This window comes from Bos grunniens, chromosome 19 (genome assembly GCF_055505025.1).
Source record: "Bos grunniens cultivar Pamir isolate PY7600 chromosome 19, Bosgru_T2T1.0, whole genome shotgun sequence".
NCBI lineage: Eukaryota > Metazoa > Chordata > Mammalia > Artiodactyla > Bovidae > Bos > Bos grunniens.
This window is the reverse complement of record NC_141183.1, coordinates 16,621,281-16,639,818: the sequence shown is the minus strand read 5'-3', so window position 1 is coordinate 16,639,818 and position 18,538 is coordinate 16,621,281. Positions and strand designations below refer to the sequence as shown.

Here is an 18,538-nt window from a genome sequence, read left to right as displayed (position 1 = left end):
CCATCTCATCCTCTGTGGTCCCCTTCTCTTCCTGCCCCCGATCCCTCCCAGTATCAGAGTCTTTTCCAATGAGTCAACTCTTCGCATGAGGTGGCCAAAGTACTGGAGTTTCAGCTTCAGCATCATTCCTTCCAAAGAAATCCCAGGGCTGATCTCCTTCAGAATGGACTGGTTGGATCTCCTTGCACTCCAAGGGACTCTCAAGAGTCTTCTCCAATACCACAGTTCAAAAGCATCAATTCTTCGGCACTCAGCCTTCTTCACAGTCCAACTCTCACATCCATACATGACCACAGGAAAAACCATAGCCTGACTAGACGAACCTTTGTTGGCAAAGTAATGTCTCTGCTTTTGAATATGCTATCTAGGTTGGTCATAACTTTCCTTCCAAGGAGTAAGTGTCTTTTAATTTCATGGCTGCAGTCACCATCTGCAGTGATTTTGGAGCCCCCAAAAATAAAGTCTGAAACTGTTTCCACTGTTTCCCCATCTATTTCCCATGAAGTGGTGGGACCGGATGCCATGATCTTCGTTTTCTGAATGTTGAGCTTTAAGCCAACTTTTTCACTCTCCACTTTCACTTTCATCAAGAGGCTTTTGAGTTCCTCTTCACTTTCTACCATAAGGGGTGGTGTCATCTGCATATCTGAGGTTATTGATATTTCTCCCGGCAATCTTGATTCCAGCTTGTGTTTCTTCCAGTCCAGCGTTTCTCATGATGTACTCTGCATATAAGTTAAATAAACAGGGTGACAATATACAGCCTTGACGAAATCCTTTTCCTATTTGGAACCAGTCTGTTGTTCCATGTCCAGTTCTAACTGTTGCTTCCTGACCTGCATACAGATTTCTCAAGAGGCAGATCAGGTAGTCTGGTATTCCCATCTGTTTCAGATTTTTCCACAGTTTAATGTGATCCACACAGTCAAAGGCTTTGGCATAGTCAATAAAGCAGAAATAGATGTTTTTCTGGAACTCTCTTGCTTTTTCTATGATCCAGTGGATGTTGGCAATTTGATCTCTGGTTCCTCTGCCTTTTCTAAAACCAGCTTGAACATCAGGAAGTTCACGGTTCACATATTGCTGAAGCCTGGCTTGGAGAATTTTGAGCAGTACTTTACTAGCGTGTGAGATGAGTGCAATTGTGTGGTAGTTTGAGCATTCTTTGGCAGTGCCTTTCTTTGGGATCGGAATGAAAACTGACCTTTTCCAGTCCTGTGGCCACTGCTGAGTTTTCCAAATTTGCTGGCATATTGAGTGCAGCACTTTCACAGCATCATCTTTCAGGATTTGAAATAACTCAACTGGAATTCCATCACCTCCACTAGCTTTGTTCGTAGTGATGCTTTCTAAGGCCCACTTGACTTCACATTCCAGGATGTCTGGCTCTAGGTCAGTGATCACACCATCGTGATTATCTGCGTTGTGAAAATCTTTTTTGCACAGTTCTTCTGTGTATTCTTGTCATCTCTTCTTGATATCTTCTGCTTCTGTTAGGTCCATACCATTTCTGTCCTTTATTGAGCTCATCTTTGCATGAAATGTTCCTTTGGTATCTCTGATTTTCTTGAAGAGATCCCTAGTCTTTCCCATCCTGGTGTTTTCCTCTATTTCTTTGCATTGATCACTGAAGAAGGCTTTCTTATCTCTTCTTGCAATTCTTTGGAACTCTGCATTCAGATGTTTATATCTTTCCTCTTCTCCTTTGCTTTTCACTTCTCTTCTTTTCACAGCTATTTGTAAGGCCTCCCCAGACAGCCATTTTCTTTTTTGCATTTCTTTTCCCTGGGAATGGTCTTGATCCCTGTCTCCTGTACAATGTCACGAACCTCATTCCATAGTTCATCAGGCATTCTATCTATCAGATCTAGGCCCTTAAATCTATTTCTCACTTCCACTGTATAATCATAAGGGATTTTGATTTAGGTCATACCTGAATGGTCTAGCGGTTTTCCCTACTTTCTTCAATTTAAGTCTGAATTTGGCAATAAGGAGCTCATGATCTGAGCCACAGTCAGCTCCTGGTCTTGTTTTTGCTGACTGTATAGAGCTTCTCCATCTTTGGCTGCAAAGAATATAATCAATCTGATTTTGGTGTTGACCATCTGGTGATGTCCATGTGTAGAGTCTTCTCTTGTGTTGTTGGAAGAGAGTGTTTGCTATGACCAGTGCATTTTCTTGGCAAAACTCTATCAGTCTTTGCCCTGCTTCATTCCATATTCCAAGGCCAAATTTGCCTGTTACTTTAGGTGTTTCTTGACTTCCTACTTTTGCATTCCAGTCCCCTATAATAAAAAGGACATCTTTTTTGGGTGTTAGTTCTAAAAGGACTTGTAGGTCTTCATAGAACTCTTCAACTTCAGCTTCTTCAGCATTACTGGTTGGGGCATAGACTTGGATTACTGTGATATTGAATGGTTTGCCTTGGAAACGAACAGAGATCATTCTGTTGTTTTTGAGATTGCATCCAAGTACTGCATTTTGGACTCTTTTGTTGACCATGATGGCCACTCCATTTCTTCTGAGGGATTCCTGTCCACAGTAGTAGATGTAATGGTCATCTGAGTTCAATTCACCCATTCCAGTCCATTTCAGTTTGCTGATTCCTAGAATGTTGACATTCAGTCTTGCCATCTCTTGTTTGACCAGTTCCAATTTGCCTTGATTCATGGACCTGACATTCCAGGTTCCTATGCAATATTGCTCTTTACAGCATCAGACCTTGCTTCTATCACCAGTCACATCCACAGCTGGGTATTGTTTTTGCTTTGGCTCCACCCCTTCATTCTTTCTGGAGTTATTTCTCCACTGATCTCCAGTAGCATATTGGGCACCTACTGACCTGGGGAGTTTCTCTTTCAGTATCCTATCATTTTGCCTTTTCATACTGTTCATGGGTTCTCAAGGCAAGAATACTGAAGTGGTTTGCCATTCCTTTCTCCAGTGGACCACATTCTGTCAAATCTCTCCACCATGACCCGCCTGTCTTGGGTTGCCCCACAGGCATGGCTTAGTTTCATTGAGTTAGACATGGCTGTGGTCCTAGTGTGATTAGATTGACTAATTTTCTGTGAGTATGGTTTCAGTGTGTCTGCCCTCTGATGCCCTCTTGCAACACCTACCGTCTTACTTGGGTTTCTCTTATCTTGGGTGTGGGATATCTCTTCACGGCTGCTCCAGCAAAGCGCAGCCATTGCTCCTTACCTTGGACGAGGGTTATCGCCTCACCGCCGCCCCTCATGACCTTCAATGTGGGATAGCTCCTCTAGGCCCTCCTGCGCCCATGCAGCCACGGCTTCTTGGACGTGGGGTTGGTCCTCCCGGCCACCGCCTTGGCCTTGGGCTTGGGGCGTGGGGTATCTCCTCCCGGCCGCGGCCCCTGACCTCCGACGCGGATTAACTCTTCTCCTCGCCGCCCCTGACCTTGGACGCAGGGTAACTCCTCTCGTCGCCGCCCCTGACCTCGGACGCTGGGTAGGGAACTTCAAAAAAAGTATTGCTGATTTTGGGCTTTCCAGGTGGCCCAAAAAAACCTACCTGCCAAAGAAGGAAACATAAGAGATGTGGGTTCAATCCCTGGGTTGGGAAGATCCCCTGGAGGATGACATGGGAACCCACTCCAGTATTCTTGCCTGGAGAATCCCATGGACAGAGGAGCCTGGCGGGCTACAGTCCATAGGGTTGCAGAGTCAGACACAACTGAAATGACTTAGCATGCATGGACATTGCTGGTTTCAGATTACTTTGGTAGAAAATAGGAACTAGAGAAATATACGAAAGCACTGCAGAGAACTGCCAAGAGTCAAATAAGGTCAGTTATCATAAATAAGTAACTTTTCCCATGATTATGGTATTCTTCAGGTGGACCAAGTTAGGGATTTCTCAAGGCTGATGTGCCAAAAGAATGAAAGCATAAAGACATGAAAGGTGTAGTCAAGAGATTGATTAGGTGGTCGAGTATGGGCAGATAGGGAAGGAAGTGAAAATGGAAATTATAATGGAAATTATGAACTTAGAGAAAAGTGAGGGGGTAGAATGAAGGGCTCTACAGAGATTATAACATGTGTGGTAGGAGTAAGGAAGTAAATGAGGTGGGCAAATATGAAGTTCTGAATTTAAGATTTTAAAAACTTCCAGGTGATAGCAAAGTCAAGGGTATGTCCATGTCAGTTAACTATTATAGAATTTATGAGATAAGTCTGAGGATAAGGAGATCAGAGATCTGGAGAATAAGTTGTTGAATGAGCCCTCTGAATAAAGACTGGAATTCACTGTAACAATGCCAGGAGTTTGAATGCAGAGAAAGACTGTGAGTAATAGGATATAAGCTCCTGACACAACCAAGAAATCAATTAAGTGACAATAAAAAGAAAGTGTTTCATAAATCTCAAAAGAGGAAAGGTTTCAGCATAGTTAGAAAGCAACAACCAAAATCCAGGAGAATGCAAAGCCCTAAGGAAATGGGATATGGAATAATGAGCAGTTTTCTCTAAATAAAAAATTAAAATAAATAATAATAATAGAAAAGTCTATTAGGAAAAGGTGAAATTAACTTAAGAAAGAAGGTAAGAGTCTACAAAGAGATTGACAATATACAGAAATTGAAATTTAATGACATATGAGTCCAAAAGGGCACTATAGGAAGGATCATGAGCTCCTTATTACCAAATTCAGACTTAAATTGAAGAAAGTAGGGAAAACCACTAGACCATTCAGGTATGACCTAAATCAAATCCCTTATGATTATACAGTGGAAGTGAGAAATAGATTTAAGGGCCTAGATCTGATAGATAGAATGCCTGATGAACTATGGAATGAGGTTCGTGACATTGTACAGGAGACAGGGATCAAGACTATTCCCAGGGAAAAGAAATGCAAAAAAGAAAATGGCTGTCTGGGGAGGCCTTACAAATAGCTGTGAAAAGAAGAGAAGTGAAAAGCAAAGGAGAAAAGGAAAGATATAAGCATCTGAATGCAGAGTTCCAAAGAATAGCAAGAAGAGATAAGAAAGCCTTCCTCAGCGATCAATGCAAAGAAATAGAGGAAAACAACAGAATGGGAAAGACTAGAGATCTCTTCAAGAAAATTAGAGATACCAAGGGAACATTTCATGCAAAGATGGGCTCGATAAAGGACAGAAATGGTATGGACCTAACAGAAGCAGAAGATATTAAGAAGAGATGACAAGAATACACAGAAGAACTGTACAAAAAAGATCTTCACAACCCAGATAATCACGATGGTGTGATCTCTGACCTAGAGCCAGACATCCTGGAATGTGAAGTCAAGTGGGCCTTAGAAAGCATCACTACGAACAAAGCTAGTGGAGGTGATGGAATTCCAGTGGAGCTATTTCAAATCCTGAAAGATGATGCTGTGAAAGTGCTGCACTCGATATGCCAGCAAATTTGGAAAACTCAGCAGTGGCCACAGGACTGGAAAAGGTCAGTTTTCATTCCAATCCCAAAGAAAGGCACTGCCAAAGAATGCTCAAACTACCACACAATTGCACTCATCTCACACGCTAGTAAAGTACTGCTCAAAATTCTCCAAGCCAGGCTTCAGCAATATGTGAACCATGAACTTCCTGATGTTCAAGCTGGTTTTAGAAAAGGCAGAGGAACCAGAGATCAAATTGCCAACATCCACTGGATCATAGAAAAAGCAAGAGAGTTCCAGAAAAACATCTATTTCTGCTTTATTGACTATGCCAAAGACTTTGACTGTGTGGATCACAATAAACTGTGGAAAACTCTGAAACAGATGGGAATACCAGACCACCTGACCTGCCTCTTGAGAAATCGATATGCAGGTCAGGAAACAACAGTTAGAACTGGACATGGAACAACAGACTGGTTCCAAATAGGAAAAGGATTTCGTCAACGCTGTATATTGTCACCCTGCTTATTTAACTTATATTCAGAGTATATCATGAGAAACACTGGACTGGAAGAAACACAAGCTGGAATCAAGATGGCCGGGAGAAATATCAATAACCTCAGATATGCAGATGACACCACCCTTATGGCAGAAAGCGAAGAGGAACTCAAAAGCCTCTTGATGAAAGTGAAAGTGGAGAGTGAAAAAGTTGGCTTAAAGCTCAACATTCAGAAAACGAAGATCATGGCATCCGGTCCCATCACTTCATGGGAAATAGATGGGGAAACAGTGGAAACAGTTTCAGACTTTATTTTTGGGGGCTCCAAAATCACTGCAGATGGTGACTGCAGCCATGAAATTAAAAGACACTTACTCCTTGGAAGGAAAGTTTTGTCCAACATAAATAGCATATTCAAAAGCAGAGACATTACTTTGCCATAAAGGTCCATCTAGTCAAGGCTATGGTTTTTCCTGTGGTCATGTATAGATGTGAGAGTTGGACTGTGAAGAAGGCTGAGCGCCGAAGAATTGATGCTTTTGAACTGTGGTATTGGAGAAGACTCTTGAGAGTCCCTTGGACTGCAAGGAGATCCAACCAGTCCATTCTGAAGGAGATCAGCCCTGGGATTTCTTTGGAAGGAATGTTGCTAAAGCTGAAACTCCAGTACTTTGGCCACCTCATGCGAAGAGTTGACTCATTGGAAGGACTAGGGGCAGGAGGGGAAGGGGACGACGGAGGATGAGATGGCTGGATGGCATCACTGACTCGATGGACGTGAGTCTGAGTGAACTCCAGGAGTTGGTGATGGACAGGGAGGCCTGGTGTGCTGCGATTCATGGGGTCGCAAAGAGTCAGACATGACTGAACGACTGAACTGACTGAACTGAATGAGAAGAAAAATTAGAATGGTAAAACAGAATATAGAGAGGGTATACATTTTTGAGATCCTTACCTTTTGAGAAAGGAAATGATACAAATAAAAAATATGGTTAGAATAATAACCTTGAGGGAGAAGGTGGTCCATGTCTGTCAAAAGCTTGATGAAGTTAGCAGACTGAGGAAACCAAAACTGAAAAAGACACATGTATCCCATTGTTCATTGCAACACTATTTACAATAGCTAAAACATGAAAGCAACCTAGATGTCCATTGACAGATGAATGGATAAAAAAGTTGTGGTACATATACACAATGGAATATTACTCTGCCATAAAAAAGGAATACATTTGAGTCAGTTCTAATGAGTTGGAGGAACCTAGAGCTTATTATACAGAGTGAAGTAAGTCAGAAAGAGAAAGATATGTATCATATAGTAACGCATATATACGGAATCTAGAAAGATGATACTGAAGAATTTATTTGCAGGGCAGCAATGGAGAAACAGACATAGAGAACAGACTTATGGACATGGGGAGACGGGAGGAGAGGGTGAGATGTATGGAGAGAGCAACATGGAAACTTTTATTACCATATGTAAAATAGATAGCCATCAGGAATTTTCTGTATGTCTTAGGAAACTCAAACAGGGGCTCTGTATTAACTAGAGGGGTAGGATAGTGAGGGAGAAGGGAGGGAGGTTCAAGAGGGAGGGGATATATGTATACCTATGGCTGATTCATGTTCAGGTTTGACAGAAAACAACAATTCTGTAAAGCAATTGTCCTTCAATTAAAAAATAAATAAATTTTGTAAAAAGAAAGAAGGCCCTGGAGAAAAGCCTGGTATAGTTCCATGACACATGATCAAAAAGACTACAAAACCGGGATTTTAATGCATGCCTAAAATTTTATTTTCATAGCAGTTATTTCCTTATTGATATATTCTCTCACTCTACCTATTTACTGATGAATGTTTCCATCTACTGACTCACAGCCTAACTTTGATCACTTTTGTTTAGCCAAAATGCCCTAAGATCATGTCTTAGCAGTAGTTTGCATTCTTGCCAGGTTTGCTTCATTGCTAAATTGACAAAGACAGTATAGGGATTTTTTTAATAATAAAGAATCATCATTCTTCAAATTGTCAATCATTACCATGTTTTACATTTTAAAGGTGAGAAAGTTGATACTAGTAACCTGGAAAATTTTCTGGAAAGTATGGGGATAGAGCTCACAGAAGATAAAGGCATGGAACTACTGAACAATCTTCCAGTTGATGGTGAGCATTAAAAATATCACAGTGGGGAAAAAAATCACAGTGACCTTCAAGGAAACTTGAGACTATGGACTTACATGACTAATATGCACTATTTACAGAATGTCTCACGCCCTCCCCACCAAAATGATTTTACCAAGTTGAGAGCTGTTTCCATTCCTGAGTTTTAGGCTTTTAAGTGAAATAATAAAAATATCTTGAATAAAACATGCAAGTCTTTGTATTTCTAAAATTATGCATATTTTATTCTATTTTAAAATATCTACACTGCTGTCTGATCCTTGGATTTTTCCCTTTCTTGCAGCCAAAAGAAGAGTGTATATGAACAGGTTGATGAAAGAATTAAGGTCTCTTGAAGGTGAGTGAGAAGTATGATGAAAAGGCAATTAAAACTGAGGACATTGAGCTTTGTTCTTATTTTCAAAAACTCTATTTTACATATTTCAGATTATTAATCCTGCTGTCCCAGTTATTAATTCAGTATTTATTCTTTATATGCCTTAGGTACTGTACATTCACCAAAATTGTTTAACTACAGTAAACCCAAAGCTTTGGTTCCCAAATAAAGTTGTATATCAGAATAACTGGGGAAGAGGGAAAGATTTGGCATTCAGATTACTGGGCCTCTTTCAGTCATATTGATATTGACTTTCCAGAGACAGTACCTAGAAATGTGTGTTATTAAATGTATAGGATTATGATAGAGTAAATCCATGGACAGGATGGATGGATGAATTGTTCTCCATCAATTTAGCAAGTTTCAAATCCTACTGTACAGACATGTTTATAAAGGTTAATAAGTCTTTGTCATGACTTATCAGATACCTCCTGGAAGGAAATGGCAACCCACTCCAGTAATCTTGCCTGGAAAATTCCATGGCTGGAGGAGCCTGGTAGGCTACAGCCTATGGCGTCTTCAAAGAGCTGGACATGACTGAGTGACTTCACTTTCTTTCTTTCTATAGTTTCTTTTGGAGAAGGAAATGGCAACCCACTCCAGTGTTCTTGCCTGGAGAATCCCATGGATGGAGGGCCCTGGTGGGCCGCAGTCTCCATGGGGTTGCAAAGAGTCAGACATGACTAAGCAACTAACACACACACGCACACATCAGACACCTCCAACCCCTCAGTTTCTTCTCTTAAAAGTTTTCCAAATACCAGAGATCAAGGTTTAGGAATTTCTGACTTAGACACCAAGACCATGTTTTCTTCAGCCATTTGTTCTTTGCTCTTTATTGTCTATAACTATTGACGCCTCAGTATGAGCTAAAATAATCCACTCTTTACATCACTAGAAATATTTCTAATATCCATCCCTTTCTTTCCTAAGGGACAAAGGTATCTTCAGATAAAGTGGACATTTGCCTTAAAAACATGGGAATTGAACTCACAGAGGAAGAAATCCAGGAACTAAAGGACCACCTACCAGTTGATGGTGAGAGTTTTGATATCAATATACCCCTTAGCAAAACTTTGGATATGAGGCCAGTGTCAGGGCTGGAATGACTGAAGATATGATGTATAATATATGAAAAGAAGAAAAAGAATGAGGCCTTCAGCACAGCTGAAGCCAAGTAACTATCACTCAGGAAAGATCACCAAGAAGGCTGCCCAATACAGATGACAAGTGTGTCACTTGAGTGTCACTCTCCATAGGAACTGCCAAGGTCTAACAAGAATACTCAAGTTTTTAATCGTTGGGTTGTTGTGTTTTTTTTTTAAGACTGTGGAGGATTTACTGAACTAGAGATTTTGTAGATTTCAGAGAACTAGTGTCAACACTTCAATCCTCGAGTCCCTACTGTTAATCCAGCATCAAATAGCAGTGTGCAACACTTACATAGTCCTGACTTGTGCAAGGCACTGTTCTAAGCAGTTTACTATATCATTTCATCTTCGAAACTACTCTATAAGTTTCATTTTAATGCTTAATTTATATATCAGGAAACTAAGGCACAGAGAAAACAAGTAGCTTGCCTAGAGTCAGAGAGCTAGTGGTAGACAGGCAATCTGGCTCCAGAAACTGTCTTTCAACCACTCTGCTAATATTGCCACGAACTACAGAATTAATGATCTTAAGAAGATGTATAGTGAAGTTACCAATTGGCATTAAATTTGGCATGTGTTAGACTGTGGTGTTGGAGAAGACTCTTGAGATTCCCTTGGACTGCAGGGAGATCCAACCAGTCCATCCTAAAGCAGATCAGTCCTGGGTGTTCACTGGAAGGACTGATGTTGAAGCTGAAAGTCCAATACTTTGGCCACCTGATACAAAGAGCTGACTCATTGGAAAAGACCCTGATGCTGGGAGGGATTGGGGGCAGGAGGAGAAGGGGATGACAGAGGATTAGATGGTCGGATGGCATCACCGACTCGATGGACATGGGTTTTGGTGGACTCCGGGAGTTGGTGATGGACAGGGAGGCCTGGTATGCTGCAGTTTATGGGGTCGCCAAGAGTTGGACATGACTGAGCGACTGAACTGAAATGAACGGAGACTTTTCTTATACTAGTAGAGCTGAGAACAATTAATCAGGAAATTTTGAAAGGCACTTGCCCCCCTGAGGAAGTAGTAAAAATGGAAGATTGACCCAAGTCAATGAATATGGGTTTTTCCAAATAAGTGGTACCTTCATTCTTTTTTCTTTTTTTAAATTGAGTGGAATTAAAAAAAAAATTCTATAGTGCTTCACAATTTTCAAAAGTTTTGCATAAATGATTTTATATAATCTCACAATAACCTTTTCCCCCCATCGATTCTGGGAAAGATCGAGGGCAAGAGGGGAAGTGGGCAACAGAGGATGAGATGGCTGGATGGCATCACCGACTCAATTGACATAAATTTCAGTAAACTCTGGGAGATAGTGAAGGACAGGGCAGCCTGGTGTGCTGCAGTCCATGGGGTCGCAAAGAGTTGGACATGACTGAGTGGCTGAACAACAACAAAGCATTTATGGAACATCACTCTTGAACAAACCATTAAACTGGTATCTCACCCTTGGGAGAACTTAAAATCTGAGGAATATTAAAAATAATACAAGAATGCAAACACATTTGAGCAGTGATGAATTGGCACCCTTGACCAAGTCATGAGTGGAGAATGAGCTTGTCCATGGACAGCTTTAAGGTTGCAAACTGAGTCTTGCCTGTTAGTGTAATGGCATCTTTTTACTATTAAGGGCGAGAAGAGAAGGGGGCGACAGAGGATGAGATGGCTGGATGGCATCACCCACTCAATGGACATGAGTTTAAGCAAATTCTGGGAGATAGTGAAGGACAGGGAAGCCTGGCATGCGTCCGTTCATGGGGTCCCAAAGAGTCGGACACAACTTAGCAACTTAGCAACAATAATCTTTTAATTACTTTTGTAACATCCCAATTTAGTGTTTCTCAAACTTGGAATTTTATAAACTCATTAAAATGTATCTATTGATATCCAGTAGCTTCTGGTTTTATTTTGAGAAATACTGACTAAAGAAACTAAGTTAATGGTCTATGAAAAAGTCTTTCCATTGAGCATGGGTACTGCAGAACAAAAATTTTGTCAGTAAACAGAACAAATATAACTTGGAAGTTTAGCCAAATACATCAAGGTGATGATGACTGTGTCAGCAAGCTACGAGCACAGATATGCACACCAGCACTCTGTCCTTTAAGGGCATCACTTGGTGCCAAGGTGAGCATAAGCCCAAAGGGAAAGCCAACACTGGTGAAATGGAGACATAATTTTTAAGCAAAATTTTTACATTCTCAATAAGTTTCAAACTCCTGTCTGAGAAAGACTAACCTAATAAAAAAGTGTCTCAAAGGAAAGGAGAGGACTTTAAACCTTGCTCGTCCACTGTGCTGTGTGGTTTTTGATACAGTAAAATGCAGGAACTGTTTTAATTACAATTATGATCTCTGACATTAAAAGCTAATAAACTTCTAGGGAAATGTTTTCAAATGGTTGAATTTGGGGATTTTGCTTCATAATTTAAGGATTTCATATCATTTTTCTAAAAATTTTTTTTATTTTTTTATCTTCAAGATAATGAGAAGATTGATTTAAATGTGTTGATGGATAAAGTTAAAAATATTACAGGTGAGTGAGATATTACAATTATTATTTGGTCTTTAAGTTTTATATGGAACTGTGTTTTTAATATAATAGTGTTTCCTTTCTTTATTCATTCAACAACTATTTATTCAGCACTTAATACATGCCAGACATTGTTTGAGGCATTTACAGTACATCAGTAAACTGAACAAATATAACTTCCCCCACAGAGCTTACAATCTAGCAGAGGAAATAAGCAGTAAACAATAAACATAATAAATAAGTACATTGTATAGTATGTTGCTGCTGCTGCTGCTGCTAAGTCACTTCAGTCACAGTGTCCGACTCTGTGCGACCCCATAGATGGCAGCCCACCAGGCTCCTCCGTCCCTGGGATTCTCCAGGCAAGAACACTGGAGCGGGTTGCCATTTCCTGTTTGAAAGTGGTAAATTCTGTAGAGAAGAATGAAAAGTAGACTACACTAAAGGAGACTGGGAGAGCAAAGTATGTTGGGAAAAGGAGCAGTTATGGTCTTAAATAGAGAATCGGGTCTCTTTAAGATGGTGACATTTGAGCAAATACCTGAAGAAGGTATGAGTTTCAGCCATGTAGGACTTCTGGAAAAAGAGTGTTGCAGGCAAAGGAAATAAGAACTAAGGCCCAAAGTGGGGAGCATATCTGGGCTTTTAAAGAAACAGCAAGAAGGCCAATGTAGCTGAAGTTGAGTAAGTAAGGAAAACAGTAATAGGAGATGAGAAGAGAGACGTGATGGGTACAAGATCAGCCATCGCCATGAAAGCCCTGCCAGGTCTTGGGCTTTTTCCTAAGAGAAATGGAAAGCCATTGAAGGATTTAGAGCTGAGGCATGATATAATCTGACCTAATCTTTCATCAGATCTTTCTGGATTCTGTGTGAACAGATGGTGGGATGAAGCAGTGGAGGTGGGGAAGTGGAGGAAAGAAACCAAAAATAGAAACAGGGAAACCATTTAAGAGGCTTTTAGAGTAATCCGGATTAAAGATGATGGTTTTTAATACCAGGTTAGATAACAATGGGGTTCCCCTGATGGCTCAGAGGTTAAAGTGTCTGCCTGCAATGTGGGAGACCGGGGTTCGATCCCTGGGTCGGGAAGATCCCCTGGAGAAGGAAATGGCAACCCACTCCAGTATTCTTGCCTGGAGAATCCCATGGATGGAGGAGCCTGGTACTCTATAGTCCACGGGGTCACAAAGAGTCGGACACGACTGAGAGACTTCACTTTCACTTTGGATAACAATAAGGTGATGAAAATTAGGGATTTCCCTGGAAGTCCAGTGGTTAAGATTCTGGGCTTCAACTTCAGGGGACACAGATTTGACCCCTGGTCTTGGGTGGGGTGAGAACTAGATCCCTCACTTGCCTGGAGTCACTGCCAAAAAAAAAAGTAATTGAATTTTGATATATTTTAAAAGGAGCCACTGTGATGGATGTTAACTAGACTTATTGTGGTGATCATTTTGTAATACAATGTACACAAAGAAATCCTTCAGACAGAGATACTGGCAATTGAAGGTTGGGCTAGTGTGCATTAAAATGGCAAAGGTTAAAGAGATTTGGTCAGTGCATCTATAGCATCTGCCGTATCAGATTAGAGGGCAAATCAACAGAGTTAAATGCTGCTGATAATCCAAGTAAGATAAGGGCTGAGAATTGACCATTGTGTATAGCCACATGGAGACCACAGGTAATATCAAAAAGAGAAATTGAAAAAGAGAGAGATGTTGTAGGTGGTGAAAGTGGAAAGAAGCCTAACTGAATGATGTTTAAGAGAAATTGAGAGGATAAGATTTAGAAACAGTGTGAATAGGGAATTTCCTGGTGGTTGGTGATTAGGACTTCTTTCAGTTCAGTTCAGTTCAGTCACTCAGTCACGTCCAACTCTTTGCGACCCCATGGACTGCAGCACTCCAGGCTTCCCTGTCCATCACCAACTCCTAGAGCTTACTCAAACTCATGTCCATCAAGTTGGTGATGCCATCTAACCATCTCATCCTCTGTCATCCCCTTCTCTTCCTGCCTTCAATCTTTCCCAGCATCAGGGTCTTTTCAAATGAGTCAGTTCTTCCCATCAGGTGGCCAAAGTATTGGAGTTTCAGCTTCGGCATCAGTCCTTCCAATGAATATTCAGGACTGATTTCCTTAGGATTGACAGGTTGGACCTCCTTGCAGTCCAAGGGACTCTCAAGGGTCTTCTTCAACACCACAGTTCAAAAGCATCAATTTTTCAGCACTCAGCTTTCTTTATAGTTCCACTCTCATGTCCATACATGACTACTGGAAAAACCATAGCTTTGACTAGATGGACTTTTGCTGGCAGAGTGATGTCTCTGCTTTTTAATATGCTATCCAGGTTGGTCATAGCTTTTCTTCCAAGGAGCAAGCGTCTTTTAATTTCATAGATGCTGTCACCATCTGCAGTGATTTTGGAGCCCAAGAAAATAAATCTTTCACTTTTTCCATTATTTTCCCATCTATTTGCCATGAAGTGATGGGATAAGATGCCATGATCTTAGTTTTCTGAATGTTGAGTTTTAAGCCAACTTTTTCACTCTCCTCTTTTACCCTCATCAAGAGGCTCTTTAGTTCTTCTTCAGTTTCTGCCATAGGGACTTCTTTAATTAGAGAGATAAAAGAAGTTGTGATTAAATAGAAAAGAAGGAAGTGGTGGTTTGAAAGAGAAATGATGTGAAGCAGTCAACAAGAAGAGTGGGAAAGTTAATGGACCAACCGAGTATAGTGTGATTGCCCAACAGAAATAAGGACCTACTTGAGCTTCATGATCATCAATTTAAACTGAAAACAGCATAGTTAACTTCAACTCTAGTGCAGCTTCATGGCTGCAGACACAGAATAAACAGATACTTCTTTTAACCAGGAATGGAGTTTTGCCAAGTGAGTATATTAAAAGCAAGAGTAGAGCAATTTAAATGCAGCCTTCCACAAAATTTAAACATGCTTATCACTTTCTTGTCTAACTCAATGAAACTAAGCCATACCCGTGGGGCAATGCAAGATGGGCGGGTCATGGTGGAGAGATTTGACAGAATGTGGTCCACTGGAGAAGGGAATGGCAAACCACTTCAGGATTCTTGCCTTGAGAACCCCATGAACAGTATGAAAAGGCAAAATGATAGGATACTGAAAGAGAAACTCCCCAGGTCAGTAGGTGCCCAATATGCTACTGGAGATCAGTGGAGAAATAACTCCAGAAAGAATGAAGGGATGGAGCCAAAGCAAAAACAATACCCAGCTGTGGATGTGACTGGTGATAGAAGCAAGGTCCGATGCTGTAAACAGCAATATTGCATAGGAACCTGGAATGTCAGGTCCATGAATCAAGGCAAATTGGAAGTGGTCAAACGAGATGGCAAGAGTGAATGTCGACATTCTAGGAATCAGCAAACTGAAATGGACTGGAATGGGTGAATTGAACTCAGACGACCCTTATATCTACTACTGCGGGCAGGAATCCCTCAGAAGAAATGGAGTGGCCATCATGGTCAACAAAAGAGTCCAAAATGCAGTACTTGGATGCAATCTCAAAAACAACAGAATGATCTCTGTTCGTTTCCAAGGCAAACCATTCAATATCACAGTAATCCAAGTCTATGCCCCAACCAGTAATGCTGAAGAAGCTGAAGTTGAACGGTTCTATGAAGACCTACAAGACCTTTTAGAACTAACACCCAAAAAAGATGTCCTTTTCATTACAGGGGACTGGAATGCAAAAGTAGGAAGTCAAGAAACACCTGAAGTAACAGGCAAATTTGGCCTTGGAATACGGAATGAAGCAGGGCAAAGACTGATAGAGTTTTGCCAAGAAAATGCACTGGTCATAACAAACACCCTCTTCCAACAACACAAGAGAAGACTCTACACATGGACATCACCATATGGTCAACACCGAAATCAGATTGATTATATTCTTTGCAGCCAAAGATGGAGAAGCTCTATACAGTCAGCAAAAACAAGACCAGGAGCTGACTGTGGCTCAGACCATGAGCTCCTTATTGCCAAATTCAGACTTAAATTGAAGAAAGTAGGGAAAACCACTAGACCATTCAGGTATGACCTAAATCAAATCCCTTATGATTATACAGTGGAAGTGAGAAATAGATTTAAGGGCCTAGATCTGATAGATAGAGTGTCTGATGAACTATGGAATGAGGTTCATGACATTGTACAGGAGACAGGGATCAAGACCATCCTCATGGAAAAGAAATGCAAAAAAGCAAAACGGCTGTCTGGGGAGGCCTTACAAATAGCTGTGAAAAGAAGAGAAGTGAAAAGCAAAGGAGAAAAGGAAAGATATAAGCATCTGAATGCAGAGTTCCAAAGAATAGCAAGAAGAGATAAGAAAGCCTTCCTCAGCGATCAGTGCAAAGAAATAGAGGAAAACACCAGAATGGGAAAGACTAGGGATCTCTTCAAGAAAATCAGAGATTCCAAGGGAACATTTCATGCAAAGATGGGGTCAATAAAGGACAGAAATGGTATGGACCTAACAGAAGCAGAAGATATTAAGAAGAGATGGCAAGAACACACAGAAGAACTATACAAAAAAGATCTTCACGACCCAGATAATCACAATGGTGTGATCACTGACCTAGAGCCAGACATCCTGGAATGTGAAGTCAAGTGGGCCTTAGAAAGCATCACTCTGAACACAGCTAGTGGAGGTGAGGGAATTCCAGTTGAGCTATTCCAAATCCTGAAAGATGATGCTGTGAAAGTGCTGCACTCAATATGCCAGCAAATTTGGAAAACTCAGCAGTGGCCACAGGACTGAAAAAGGTCAGTTTTCATTCCAACCCCAAAGAAAGGCACTGCCAAAGAATGCTCAAACTACCGCACAATTGCACTCATCTCACACGCTAGTAAAGTACTGCTCAAAATTCTCCAAGCCAGGCTTCAGCAATATGTGAACCGTGAACTTCCTGACGTTCTAGCTGGTTTTAGAAAAGGCAGAGGAACCAGAGATCAAATTGCCAACTCAAATTGCCAACATCCGCTGGATCATAGAAAAAGCAAGAGAGTTCCAGAAAAACATCTATTTCTGCTTTATTGACTATGCCAAAGCCTTTGACTGTGTGGATCACATTAAACTGTGGAAAATTCTGAAAGAGATGGGAATATCAGACCACCTGATCTGCCTCTTGAGAAATTTTTGTGCAGGTCAGGAAGCAACAGTTAGAACTGGACATGGAACAACAGACTGGTTCCAAATAGGAAAAGGAGTTCATCAAGGCTGTATATTGTCACCCTGTTTATTTAACTTATATGCAGAGTACATCATGAGAAACGCTGGACTGGAAGAAACACAAGCTGGAATCAAGATTGCCGGGAGAATATCAATAACCTCAGATGTGCAAATGACACCACCCTTATGGCAGAAAGTGAAGAGGAACTCAAAAGCCTCTTGAGGAAAGTGAAAGTGGAGAGTGAAAAAGTTGGCTTAAAGCTCAACATTCAGAAAACGAAGATTGTGGCATCCGGTCCCACCACTTCATGGGAAATAGATGGGGAAACAGTGGAAACAGTGTCAGACTTTATTTTTCTGGGCTCCAAAATCACTACAGATGGTGACTGCAGCCATGAAATGAAAAGACGCTTACTCCTTGGAAGGAAAGTTATGACCAACCTAGATAGCATATTCAAAAGCAGAGACATTACTTTGCCAACAAAGGTTCGTCTAGTCAAGGCTATGGTTTTTCCAGTGGTCATGTATGGATGTGAGAGTTGGACTGTGAAGAAGGCTGAGCGCCGAAGAATTGATGCTTTTGAACTGTGGTGTTGAAGACTCTTGAGAGTCCCTTGGACTGCAAGGAGATCCAACCAGTCCATTCTTAAGGAGATCAGCCCTGGGATTTCTTTGGAAGGATTGATGCAAAAGCTGAAACTCCAGTACTTTGGCCACCTCATGTGAAGAGTTGACTCATTGGAAAAGACTCTGATGCTGGGAGGGATTGGGGGCAGGAGGAGAAGGAGACGACAGAGGATGAGATGGCTGGATGGCATCAATGACTCAATGGATATGAGTCTGAGTGAACTCTGGGAGTTGGTGATGGACAGGGAGGCCTGGCGTGCTGCGATTCATGGGGTCGCAGAGTCGGACAGGACTGAGCAACTGATCTGATCTGATCACTTTCTTTGCTCACCATTATTTCTTCTACTTTTTGGGGGTTGACTTTATTCTTCCTCAAGTAAATTGTTCTTAGTAGTTTCAACAGGAATCAGTCTTTGTCTGAAAAATCTTTATTTTACATTCATGCTTGATCATGGTTTGACTAAGTCTAGATGTGTAGATGGTCATTTTACCTTAGAATACTGACATGTGCAGCTACTGTGGACTTCCCAGTTGGTACTAGTGGTAAGGAACCTGCCTGCCAATGCAGGAGACATAAGAGACACAGGTTTGGTCCC

General features: G+C 41.2%; 1 protein-coding gene across 1 annotated transcript in view; it reads left to right on the top strand.

The window, feature by feature from the left end:
- The window catches only part of EFCAB3 (EF-hand calcium binding domain 3), a 467,300-nt gene that overhangs the window by 367,677 nt on the left and 81,085 nt on the right, over nt 1-18,538 (top strand). The window contains exons 79-82 of the mRNA XM_086357127.1: nt 7,934-8,038; nt 8,340-8,393; nt 9,366-9,470; nt 12,066-12,119. Of these exons, the coding sequence (XP_086213253.1) occupies nt 7,934-8,038; nt 8,340-8,393; nt 9,366-9,470; nt 12,066-12,119 (318 nt within the window). The remainder of the gene's footprint in view (nt 1-7,933; nt 8,039-8,339; nt 8,394-9,365; nt 9,471-12,065; nt 12,120-18,538) is intronic.